Below are 14063 nucleotides of genomic sequence, written 5' to 3'. Positions count from 1 at the left end.
AGTAGAGTTGTTAGAAATGTTTTATTTTAATATAAATTTTTGCTACAAAATAGCTCTTTATTTATATCTACATAAGTTTTTTAAAATTATATGTTTTATAAGATGCAAGTGTTGTGAGTCATTAAAATTTAAAGGAGTGCCATGTACACATTGAAGTTAAATCAAAATAACCTTCCACACAGCTTTAAGTATGAATGAGACAAACATATTTTCACAGTGATCTAAAACCCAAGTCCCTGTTTGATTTAAGATTTTTTGATATAGAAGAAAAAAAAAATGGATTCTTGTTCAATTTCACATTCTTCACTTAATTCAACTTCTTAATTTTAAACAACTTTATTGCCTACCTGCCAGCTCTTATGGATTTTCCAGGAATTTATGTATACATTCATACATACATGTGTATATAAGGGGAGATATAGGCTCTACATTTAATTATTATATATATAATTTAATGTAGTTGACAAAATTTATACATTCATACTTGATTATTGTTTTAACAAATGCGATTTAAAGTGATTTTGACTACCATGACATTTAAATAGTATAAGCATGTCTATGGATGGCCTGCTGACTCTCATATGGTGTTTTTAATTGTTGGTTAAATTTATATGAAGCAGCTGCTTACTAAGTAAATTCAATTGTAATTTCGCTACCACAAGAGAACTTAATTATGTAGAGGAGGCTTACAATGCTCTATATCTATTACTAAATCTATTTCTAACATGTCTAATTGTAGTTTGGCTGAATGATTTGAGTCATAATGGCCTTTCTTTACTAGTTTGTGCTGTCATTGTTTTCTTCCTATGTCAAAACATTAGTCTCTGTTACAGGTAAAATTAAATATATTATGGTGTAATTTAAGTAAATTTATTTATGTATTAAAATGGATGATAGATGCGTTGTAATATTGTATAAGTACTTATATTTGGATTTGGATATAGTCATTATTAAAAATAGTTAATGATTGGATTTCATAATAAACAAATTAAGGCTGAAAATAGTATGAAAAGTAATTGAAATAAGGGGAATGTGATCGTTAAGGAAAGTGGTAGTACAATGCCATTGTGGGATAACAATAACCAAATAAGTTCAAAGGGTCACAAAGTGTGAGGTTTGAACAAATTGGATAAAATCACCAAATTTGGAAAAAGGGTGAAACTAAAATAAATTAAAGATAAATAAGACAAATTCATGCTACATGCTATATCCAAACATAAATATCTCATTCAATTCAGTTTAGTAATGTTTCCAAAGAGAGAGAAATAAATGCCCATGACAATAAAAAGGTACTCATCATGTACAGGAGGAAATTATAAAAGACAACCATCATGACAATAGAGACAAAGAAGCACACATTTTTAACTTCAGTTGAAGATTTATTTAAGAAAAACAAACTCGCGATATAATTAATGGAAAGACATCTTTGATACAATTTTTAACATTTGGAACACCTTTAATGGAAATGGGTGACAAGAGAATAAAGGAAACAAAAGGCGTCATGCATACAATTAAAATAAAGAAAATAAGAAATTCAACTATCGAAAAAGATATTCATAGAGAGAGAGTTAAAATTTAAGAGGGTTTTTAAAGTTAAAAAAATTAAAGGATGTTTTTAACTTAAAGAAATTGAATATGCTTATGGATTTAATGTAAAATAAAGGCTGAGAAAAAAAAGGATGTAAAAAAAGGTCCCCTCAATACAAACCAAGGTCCGCATCTCGGAGGGGAAAAAAAAGGTATCAGCGAGGAAGCGCAAAATAGAGAATGTGTTTCAGTCTCTTAAAACAATTTGTTAACTGGTGTAGGACCAGAAGTGAATAGCCAACTAAATTTAAAGAGGAGTAGAGTTTGAAAAATCAAAGGAAACAGATTGGTTAATTTAGCCCCCCCCCAAAAAAAAAGAAAAGAAAGGCGGGTATAATTACCACGTTGACCATAAGGAAGGTCAAACAGAAAGTTAAACTAAATATAAGCTGCATAAAAAAAACGAAAGTTTTAAGAAAATTAAAAGATTAGGTAAAATTAAAGATTAAATTGTCACGTTACATTAAGTGTAAATGTGTCAGTATCTTTCCTATTTGCTAACCATTTTGCCAACTAGCTATAACTTCCATTCCACCCATCAGTAAAACTTCAATGCCCACGGGGTTGTAAAATTTGTGTCCCCCCCTATATGACATCAAAAACTGAGCCTGTTAACATGCTTGCCAACCACATCTTTAAATATCTTAGTAAAAGAAAATTAACACTAGCTGATAAATTTATTCACAATTGCTAAAAAAATAAGAAGTTTTACTAATAAGCACATTGCTGAATAAGAAAGTGATTATGTCATTAAGCCAACACTTCTGTTAAATTCTGAACTTGGTTATTTGTTTCTAAAGGGGGAGGAGTATTTAAAGTCTGGATATATGCTTCAGGAATTCATTAAAATATTTACTTTTATATCAAAAATATATTTTCCTTTCCTAGATGAAGCTTTATTTTGGTTTATATCTTAATAAAACCTTAAAATCTATCATAACTAATTTTATATATTCTTTTAACAGATTTTTTTTCAAATTCTTTATTAGGAAATCCTTAGTACTCATACATGTAGAACAGTTTTTGCTAATCAGTAAGTTAAATGTCACAAAATTCTGACTAAAGTTACCAACTGCTTTCAAAGTATTCAGGTTGAGCAATAATCAACCAGTGGTTTTAACTAAGCATCACAACATAAGTTAAATATTGAAGTAATATTCTGTTGGCGAAATGGAGATTGAATTTTATTATTTGATGTCACAAGAAAATATGCTTTATCATTTAAAGTTTTCATCATTTACTTCATATTTATATTTGATTATTTTCACTGTCAAATTTCAAAATTTTATGCATTGTTTTATATCTATATGCATATATAATAGTGTAAGTATTATTTCGGTCACTAATTAAAAATTCATTATGATGTTTTCAATATGTTTTATTTATTTTGCCTATAAATTCATGCTAACCTTTAATGCTTTATTTTAATGTTTCAAGCAATATATCATTAATTATACTGAATTATTACCACCTAATTAGACAGCATAAATTTTTATTCTCACATTTTGCCACAATAAAATATACTGTTTATGGTCTCTCTGAATTACATAGGCCTCCCATAAACTCAACTTAAAAATCAGGGAAATTTGTCGCTTGACTTTTCCTCACCTTTTTTTTTTGAGGATATCTATTTTAGAAATTTTATATTTAAAATATATTTAAAATGAACAGAAAGGCCTTATCCTTGTAGTTTTATACTTTTCAAATTATATTTCTTAAAAGGAGATTTCTTGTTAAAGTAGTTCATTCAATTGAGCCTTATAAATAAAATTTATTTTATTCGGATATAAACATTAATTTGCTCATGTTTTTATCATAATTCACTCTAAAATTTAAATTTTGAATTTGAGTCTACATATTTTTGTAATTTTTTCCCCCTTTAATTTGGTTTTATATTTCTACATTGTTATTTTATTACATTTTTCGATCTACTTTACTTGTTATTTCCATTGTTATTTATCTTGCTTTGTTATTCTTGTATTCTGCTATTTGTATACATTATTTTTATTGTTTTATCAAAGTGTATTTTGTTTGGATAAAGTTTGATCATTTTATAGTTAGTAATCAATTTCCTTCTTCTAAGTTTATTGCCCGATGCACCATTTATCATATAGCTTATAAGACCATTCCTATGCATCTTTAATATTCATATTTTAAACACACAAACCTAATATACTAATTTGGAAATCCTATCTTTTTCTGTTCATCAAAAAATTTACTTAAGGAGATGGAGGAGATAATCAGCATCTCAATACTCAATCAAATGACTGATTTATTTTTGATTGATTTTCGTTGCTTTAAGCATGATTTACATTTTAGATATCTCTTTTCTGTTACAGGAAGAAGCTAGAAAAATTGAAATCAAAACATTAAAATCCAGGCTAGCTAATGAACTTTTGGTAAATTACAGTTTCATTTATCAATTTTTATGTGGTATATGATTTTGTAAAATTTTTTGCATGCTTGAAATACCTGAAGGAATGTTTTGCATAAAAATTAATTTATTGATGGCAATGAAGGAATGCGCATAGTTGTTGTGATATTCCCAGTATAAATATTTTATTCATGTTTGTCCTGTTATTTTTACCTTTCCGTCTTGATATTCTTTATGACAATTTTTATGTATATTCAAACATCGAATCTTCTAGGAATACCAATGCAAACTTGAAAATAATCAATTTGAAGAATCAAAATATTTGGACTTTCAATTCAGCACTTTTTTATTTTAATTAATATTTTTGTAACAATTACAAAAATTACTAGTTTGAACTCAAGTGATGAATTCAGGGGTTATAGGCATATTTAGCTTTTTTTGCAAAAACATTAACAAATCTTGTAAGGTATAGTTTTGCATTTTCCCAATTATTGATTTTTCTTATTTTGAAAATGATTTATTTCTACCAGCAATACAGTAATCAGGGTCCACAGGTCAGAAAGAATCTGGAATTGTCAGGGAATTTTATTTTCACTCTAAAAAGCAGGGAATAGTCAAGGAAAGTTGCATTTTTTCCAAAAACCAGGAATATTCCTTCATTGTACCTGGAAAATAAGCAGTCTCAGAATTGTCAGTAACAGTAATCAGTTATAAAAATTCAAGTTAAATAATTCTAACATCTATTACAATTATTTTTTGTAAAAATTTCACAATTTAGTGCAACCTCTGTGCTTCCATCCTCATTCAATGATATTTTTTTGCTCACAAAATCTAATACAACATGTAAAAAATCTAAGTTTTCTAATAAAAATATATTACCTGTGGTGGCTTTAGTAATATATAAATTTCAATTTAATGTTTCGTCTTAGACCATTTGTGTGTCAGCAAAAAGTATATAAAAAGCTAATTTAAAAACAAAAATATTTTCTTCTGTACCATTTCACAAAATTGTGTTAGTTATTATCAATATTGTTCATAAGCTTCATAAAAGGTTATTATTGCCTAATCTTATTGGTAAGCCCTAAAGTTAAATGAATGATACAATATTTATCACCACTTGGGTATCTAGTTTGGTGAAAGAAAGTTTCCTTGAATGAGATAAATAAGTTTTGAAAAATACTTTTTTAATGAAATATTGAACTATTGATTTAATTTTTTTTTTTTGATTACTTGAAATAATTAAAATTTCTTTTTACTTATTTGGACTCAAATTCACACTTACTGCATGCTCTATTAACACAATAATTAACTAAATCATTGGGCTCAAAAACTGGTCATCTGCAGTAAATTTTCTATAGAAACTGCCTGTTTTTGTCTCATTGATTCATATAAACTACTAGACTTGCCTTTAGTATAACATAAACTACTGTATATAGATCTCTAAAAGCTTTTTTTTTTTTTGGAAGCACAAATATTTCCTTATTATCATTATTTTATTTATATTAATGTGTAAATTATTGTAACTTAGGCCCTCATGGAGTTAATATGTGATACCCGGAGAATGGAGGAATTTATGAAAGAAATGTGTTATGACTCTAATAAAACTCCTCTAGGTAAGTTTCATTCTGTTATTTTAAGTTGAGTGTGTTTACTTACTTGTTTAAAAAATGAGCTTCTTTGAAGAGTTAGAAAAAAACTCATAAAAATTTAATTGTTTCTATAAATTTTTAAGGAGCAAATCAAACTAAACTTTAAAAAAAAATTGATAAAATAAATTAATCCTGTATTCATGCAAAGAAAATGGCACAGAAGCTTATGATTAGAATTAATAGCAGCTCCGTGATCATAGTACTTAGAATGTACAAAGTCTTATAGGTTACTTTCTTTTAAATATTTGCATTTATTAGGTAACATCATTACAAGAAACTAATGTTTATCCATTTAAGTTTTGTAACTAAAGATGATAAAAATTCTAATTTTGTTATTTTGACTATAAAAACCATTTTCCTCCATTAATTTATCCTATAATACAACAGTTTTTCTTTCCTTTTTGTTGCTGTTATTGTAATAATTTAGATGACTATGCTGTAGAAAAAGGATTTAATTCCTGTAATTTTTTTCTTTTATGATCAAGCTGTTGGCAGTTTGTGACTGAGTGTTGGTGTTTTCTTTAATCCTATAGTTGGTTAAAATTTGCACTTATTTCTAACTATTGCACAGTGTTAGTTTTCAATGCATTATTTAATATCATGTTCGTTGAATTTGTTGGATAAGATTTTTTATTCCAGTAATACAATGCTAGAATTCATAATTAATATTCTATGAAACAAAAAAAAATTGTGTTTTGTGCATCAGTCCAATTGGAAATGGACTGATGCACAAAATAAGTGTGTGAAAAGTCCATTAATAAGTGTGTGAAAATTGGTGCTTTTGAGACTTCTAAGTTTTATGGTGCAGTTTTTATCACATATTTATTTTTATTTTCATATTTATGTATATGTAATGCCTATGAAATATGCTTCAGAAGAAAAATTTAATTGACATTAATACACACCTTTTTAAATATATCTTGAGAGGAAGTTGTAACTTCTGTTACTGGACAACATCACTTAATTTACAACAAATTATATTTCATCAAAATATAAATGTTTATATATTACCTCAGCATTAGTCCTTTGTTCAATATATTTTTTTTCTCAACAAAATACCAATAATAACAATTCATAATTAAAATAACATGTAACCTCTTATAAGAACTTTTCTAGCACAAACTTTGCTATCACAATTTTTTAAACATAATAATTAATTTTTTAAATATAATAATTTAAATATAATTTTTTAAATATATTTTAAATATAAAATATTCTGTGTTATAGTTAAAGAACATTAAGAAAAAATTGAATAAAGTACCTTTATTCTGAAAGTAGTTAAAATTAGAAGCAGCAAGGAATCATAAATTTATTTCTCAAACATATCAGAATAAGAGAACTTATAAAATTTTCTGTCTTCTTTTTAACTATTCTCAGCATTGGCAAGACATTTTTTAAATTTGTTCATAATTTATGTAAATTATATCAGTTTCATTTGCTTCATACAATATTGTATTTTTGCATGCATTCATTAACATTGCCTGAATTTCATCCTCATATTTGTAATTATATTGTGTCACTGCAACATAAAAATATTTAATTCTTTTCTAAGAATTTAATAAGTAAAAATGTTCCTTTGATTATCTTGTTTGCTTTGTCTTCCATATTGTCATCCTCAACAAAGGCAAATCCAGATGCTTCTAAATGTTTTCTTTATAATCTAAATTTGCGAAATCACTTCTGTTGTTTTCTGTTTCTTTGACTTTTTTTATCATTATGTAGAATTTCCATGCAAATTTTTTTTGTATTTAAGACATAAATCATGGTATTCCCTTGCTGTTAAATATTGCTATTCCTAAGCAATTAACATCCTTATATTGAAAGGTATCAACTTTATTTGTTGCAACTATCTGGAGAATTATTGTTGTACTCTATAATGGTTAAATTACATCTATGCCTTGTTTGTCAATCCTAATTACTTTTGCTTTTGAATTCTCCTTTACTTGTTTCATACATCTGATGTGCAGCAATGATATATGTCCAAAAACAACAAAATTTTTTGCTTTTTCCCTTAAGAGTTGCCCTCACATCAGCTAGCCCTAAACTAACAAACTTAAATGGTATTAAAGTAAACCTTTTTTCTTTCTTTCCAATGAGCTGCACAATTGATCTTGCCGATGAGCAGACCTAGTGCGTTCTCCAGAGGTGGTATCCACTTTTCAGGACCACCACAATGGGTGAGATACTGTTGGTCATGTTAATTTGGACGTCTAGTTTCTGCCACACTAGATGGCAGCACCGAGACTCTATTTGGATGCTAAAGTGCACTTGGAATTTAATTTTGCCGGAAATGCCAAGAGCCAATGAGGCACGCCAGGGATCTTTTACTTGCCGCATAATCATATAACATGGCCGCTGAGGATTTTCTGCATCCCGAAAATCTGGTGTCTGGGCCGGGGATCGAACTCGCAGACTTGGGCTCAGAAGGCCGACGACAAACCAACTGCTCCACTCAGCCACTGGGGGTGGCTGGGTGGCACAGTAAAGTAAACCTAAAGAAAAACAAAACAAAGGAACCTTAAAAATTTAGGGTGCTTGGAGAGTGTTGGGGCTTGGATTATTCCAGATCTAGGCTAGAATAAGACTTAATGTACCATAAAGTAATTGAGTAAAGTGCTGTACCAAATTTTTCTTCTTTTTTTTTGCATTAAGTCTTTAAATACCATATATAAATAAATCATTTCATTAATCAAGAAAGTAAATAGTTTGGTCTAACAGAATATTTAGCAAGTTTGCGGAAAATTGAATATTTGGTGCATTCTTAGCAGTGAAATATAAAAATTTCTTCTATTTAATTTTTCAATGTTTTTTCTTTCCTAAATTTCTTAGAATTCTTTTTAATTTCTTTTTATCCTAAAAACAATTTTTTACCTTATTTTAAAAAAATTCCTTATTTTCAAAAAATTTGTCAAAAAATAACTTATACCTTAGACTTTGAATTAAGAAAATCCAATTACTTTTTTTTTTCTTCTTCTTCTTCGCCAGCACTACAGCCTAGTGCAGGCCAAGGCTTTCTCAATTAGCTGCCTCCAGGCAGGGTGACTTTAAGCTAGATTTTTCCACCCGTTTATTCCCAACAATTTTAAGTCCTTCTCAACACTGTCCAACCATCTTGTAGCTGGTCTCCATCTTCTAGTTCTTCACCACATTGATATTTTCCTATAATTTTTGTAACATATGGAAGAAGTCTATGAAATAGGATGATGGAAAAGATCTTAAAACCCACATTCGAAAGTGTAATGCCTTAGTAGTTGTGACAGTCCAGCTTGTCTCCCTTTTTATGGATGGTGAAAATCAAGTCCTCTTCCTACTCAATGGGCATCTGTTCTTAGATCCACACATCACAAATGACCTTTAAAAGCTCATTGTTCAACTCCGGTGCATTTACATAAAATAGTTCGGCCTTAATGCCGTCTGGGCCAGGGGCTCTATATTTCTATTCAGTTTTTTAAGAGTATACTCCAGTTCACACAATGTGGGTACATCAGCATCTTGTATTTGCGCATGAGTATCTGATATTTCAACATAAACTTTTTCAACGGAGCCATCGTTGCCAAACAGCACATCTTTAAAATGTTCCCGCCATCTTTTCATTGTCTCTGTATTGTTACATGTTAGTTCACCATTTCTCTTTCTCAGTGTCACAGTTCTACTTTTTTTTAAGCTACATAAAAGAAAATTACTTTATTTAAGGTGATAATTGTTTGAATTTTAGTTTAAATCACTAGTATCTGCCTCAAAGTCCTAAAAATGCAAAATCAATCTCACTTTGAAATCTGAGCTCTTGTAATCAAAATTTGATTAAAAAAATATGAGTAAAATAATTGTATATAAATTTATAACTAGTTTCAATGTCTTTTCCATAGAAACAGATACTTGCATTTCTGTCCTAATTAAAGGCACATTAATGTGCTCTCAAACTAAGTTGAATGCAATTCAGTTTAAGTTTATTTAGTTTTAATTGTGTGGAAAACTTTGCTTAAGTGTCAATAACTTACAATTATTTTGTTTTTGAGATAAAAAGTATATATCTAGTAAATATTTAAAAAAAAGAAAAGAAAATGAAATGAATAAATTATTTTTTCTTTTAAAGGACAATTAACTTCTCAACAAGTGAAAATGGGTTACGCTGCTTTGAATAAAATTGCAGTAATTCTTCAACGAGGTGGAAGTAGCAATGAACTAGTGGCAGCTTGTAATGACTTTTACACAAAAATTCCTCATAACTTTGGGTTTGTATTATAAAATAAAATTCAAGATCTTTTAATTTTTCTTTTTTGATGTCTTTCTGTAATTATAAAATAATTAAAATTATTTCATTTAAGCTTTACTTTCTTCCTTTAATTAAATTTTGATTTATTATTGATATCATGTTTTTTAATGCTTTAGCAATCAAAGTAGTTAGTTTTAATCTGTATTAAAATTCTAGCTTTTAGTATGGCAATTAAACTTATTTAAATTATTCCTATCTGTAAATTATTAGAAAATTGTATTCTAAGCAATATTTTTACTATAAAAATTTTATTTAAATTTTAAGGATTTTATTATTCTGTTATTTAAAGCTTCCAACTGAAAATACTCTTTACTTGAACAACCCATTTTTATAATGAAATAAGTAATACTTCAATGAATTTGGTAACATTGAGGATTCTAATACTAAACTTATTTTTTACTGTGGAAACTCTTCAAATCCTAACTATTAATCTTAAAATATTCTAAAAGACATGATCAGGGAAATACTACATCATCTTGCATTAACAAAAATTCCTTTCTTTCTTCCTTCCTATGTTCAAAAATTAGATAACAAGTCCTAAATACATTTCTGAATTCTTTTTCTAAATACAGTAAAACCTCGCTAAGTCGTCACTCAAGGGACCGAACATTTTTGACGACTTAAGCGGAGTGACGACTTAAGTGGAGTTAGAAATTTCTTTAAAAAAACATTGAAATTTTTTAATGGACTGCAGTAGGATTCGTTGAGAAAAATTAGATTTTTAGAATGTAATACACATGCAAATAAATGTGTAGGAAAGGAATACAAATACTTTTGTATAGTTACCACTTTTTATTTTTATTTCTGAGCATTAAAATAGCTTAACATAGTAAATTGATGCAGGAATTGTTGATTGCTGTTAACCTTCTTTTCCAATATCATCAGCGCCTTGAAATCTTCCTCTGTTGTGCCTTCAATTGATGTTAAATATCGTCTAACTTTCTCTAAGGCTTCTAATGTTTCAGTCTTGCTGGGCGGAATTCCACACGAATTCTCATCATCACTATCCTCACTGGAACTGTGTTGTTTTTCATCTAAAAATTCTGAAGTTAAATCTTTTACAGTTGCTTGTGAACAAATAGCGATGCCATTGTCAATATCGACAAATGCATTTACGTCATTGACACTGCAACCTTTTTCATTAACAACTTGTAGCAAATTTTCTAATGGCTCGGGGTCGACTTCTTCACTGAGGATATCTTTGAATTCTGCATTGGCTACAAATCCCGCGTGTCTGAAGCAATTAAAAACAGTTTGCATAGAAACTGAGCTCCAACTTCTATGCACATAATTGATCGCGTCTAAAACGGAAACTTCAAACTTTTCATTTTTATCCAATGCTTTTATCAGGTCTTTTACTAGCATTTTTTTGTACTTTCTTTTGAAGTCCCGAATTATCCCTTGATCTAATGGCTGAAGAAGTGCAGTAACATTTGGAGGAAGGAAAATGATTTCAATAGCTTTTAAGCTTTCGGGCTGACTATGGGCTGTGCAATTATCGACAATAAGGGCAACTTTTCTCTTTTGGGGCGAAAACTGGGAATCCAATTTACGGATATGCCATTCCCAAATCGTTGTAGTGATCCATGCATTTGAATATGCTTCATATTCAACTGGCAGAGATTTAACGTTTTTAAAACAGCGTGGCCTTTTGCTCTTGCTTATCACTAGTGGTTTAAGCTTTTCATTTCCATTCATATTCGCTCCCAGCAAAAGTGTTAGACGTTGCTTGCTAGCTTTTCCAGTGGTGCATTTTTCGCCCTTAAACGATAGAGTTTTATCAGGCAAAAGACGATAAAATAAGCCTGTTTCATCTAGATTAAAAACATTTGAGGCATCAAACCTGGATAAAATGTCCTTGAGAACACTATTCCTCCAATTTTCTATAGCATCACCATCAACAGCTGCGGCTTCCCCACAAATCGTTTTAAAAGAAAGATTATTTCTGTCCTTGAAACGCTCCTGCAAACCATTGCTGCAATGGAAATCTTCTATGTTCAACTCCTTAGCAATTTCCATCGCTTTTTCTTTAAGAATGACAGAAGAAATAGGCACATTTTGCGATCTTGCATGCTTTAACCATCGAACTAAAATCTCCTCGATCTCGTCAAACTTTGATTTCCTCATTCTCTTTCTATTGTCTTTGCAGTCTGCTTCTTCAATGGTTTGCTTTGATGATAGAATATCACTTAAGGTAGTTCTCGGAATATTGTGTTCTTTGGCAAAAGCTGTTTTTGAAACATTTGACTTTTCAAAAAGTGCAATTAAGTCCTTTTTTTCTTTAAGAGATAACGAGGTAAGTTTTCGTTTTCCCGGCATTTTGAAACGTAATCAAATCACAATTTTGTAAGAAAATAAAATGGCCCTTATAGCGGGGCTTACTCGCTATGAAATGAAGTCCCACTAAAGTACGTACAATAAAGAAAAACGTCTACACTCGACTGAGTCGGAGCAAGAAGTGAGAACTTCGAACGATTGGCATGCAAAATTCCAAGAATCCAAATCCCCTAAAAGGAAAGGAATGCTCACAGCTGTATAGCGAACTTCGTGGGTGGTCAGAAATTCCTCGATATTCTTAAAGTGAAAGGGGCGGGTCTGAAAAGATAACAGTATACAAAAGTGCAAAAAAAGGTAGGTTTGCCATTTTTTTGGGGTGACGAGTTTTTCGGAGTAGAGTTAAATTCGATGACGGGTAAAAGAGGGTTATTTTACATTATTGTCTATGAGGCTTAGTCGGACCACAGGAAAACGACGACTTACGCGGAGTAACGACTTATCAGGGTGACGACTTAATGAGGTTTTACTGTAATATACTTATACACTGTTTGCGCAAAAGTCAGTTTTTTTTAATGATATCATAAGAGTGCCATTCTGTCCGCCAGGAAATGAAAATTTTATTTAATTTTACAATTTCAGGTGCTTCAGATATGAAATCATTGTCTGTTGCTATAAAGTTATGGTCATCGATTAAAGTATTGCATACTAATACACCTTCAATCTTCTAAGTATTTTTTTAAACATAAATCTTTTTTTTAAATATAATAGTTAAAAGTTACTCAAGTCAGCACTCAAGTAATACATAATATTCAAGTGTTTAATAAAAAATATAAATCTTATATATATTTTTTGTGCTTTAGAAATAAATTGCAAATTTAGTTTTGTTTATCTATTACAGTGTTTAGATACTATGGTGTTAACTGTGTATTTGTTATTACATTACAGTATAATTTACTAATGAAAGTGTAAATTTACTAATGAAATTAAGTTTTATTTTGATTTGATTATTTGTAGCATGAAGAGACCACCTATAATTAGAACATCAGAGGAGCTTGATCAGAAACAAGAAATGTTGGAAGTATGCATTTTGATTTAATTTACCAATTTAAATTAAGATGTTATATTTATCAATAAGCTAATTTTTTAATATTTATTTGTTATCAGAGAGATAATATTTAGTAAAATTTTTTTCAGGCCTTGATCAATATTCGTGTAGCTATGAAGGTCATGAATGATGAGACAGATGCTACTGCTCATCCATTAGACAGATACTATAAATCATTAAATTGTTCTCTTAATCTAGTAGAACCAGATTCTCTTGAATTTAAGGTTTGCATGATTTATAAAGTTTTATTAGTATTAGATTTTTTACAAAAGTAAGGATATGTTTATCAGGTATACCAACTGCTAAATTAGATATAGTATAATAAGACAAAATGTTAAAATCTTTCGCCTTTTTAATTGATTACAAATCACCTAAATTTTAGTGAATCCTCTCCTACTACACATTATTTCACATCAAAAATATGTATTTCATTAGTATAAATATATTTTTTCCTTATTTAAAATTTTGATTCCACCATTAATGCATTGAATCTCACTTAATTGTGTTTTTAAAAAATTTCCCAGAATTGTTTGTCATTCATATTGATAAAAACACCTGGTATACCTGATATGTTCTTTGTGGTTGACTAAGTATATGCTTATTCATGCAAATGCAGTAACAAACCCTATTTATAGTTGAATAATTATTGACTTGTCTGATTTAAAAAATGATTGATTTTAATCATATTATAGAATTTGTCTTGAACTTCTTTGCAAGTTTAAATGTTGATATGAGGGAATATTAATTGATTGGTACTTGTTATTTTTCTAAATGAAACAGTACTATAAGAATTTTTTA

At 29.1% G+C, this 14063-nt stretch overlaps 1 protein-coding gene across 2 annotated transcripts in view; it reads left to right on the top strand.

Annotated features, from left to right (window-relative positions):
- The window catches only part of LOC107443764 (poly [ADP-ribose] polymerase 2), a 50846-nt gene that overhangs the window by 22722 nt on the left and 14061 nt on the right, over window positions 1-14063 (top strand). The window contains exons 5-9 of one of the 2 annotated variants that reach the window (XM_016057730.4): window positions 3927-3986; window positions 5490-5574; window positions 9704-9842; window positions 13175-13238; window positions 13355-13489. In XM_016057730.4, coding sequence (XP_015913216.2) covers window positions 3927-3986; window positions 5490-5574; window positions 9704-9842; window positions 13175-13238; window positions 13355-13489 — 483 coding nt within the window. The remainder of the gene's footprint in view (window positions 1-3926; window positions 3987-5489; window positions 5575-9703; window positions 9843-13174; window positions 13239-13354; window positions 13490-14063) is intronic. The other variant, XM_071187960.2, reaches the window with a different exon arrangement.

Source organism: Parasteatoda tepidariorum, chromosome 11 (assembly GCF_982258835.1).
Source record: "Parasteatoda tepidariorum strain Cologne lab strain chromosome 11, Ptep-v5.0, whole genome shotgun sequence".
Classification (NCBI taxonomy): domain Eukaryota; kingdom Metazoa; phylum Arthropoda; class Arachnida; order Araneae; family Theridiidae; genus Parasteatoda; species Parasteatoda tepidariorum.
This window is presented reverse-complemented; position numbering and strand designations above follow the sequence as displayed.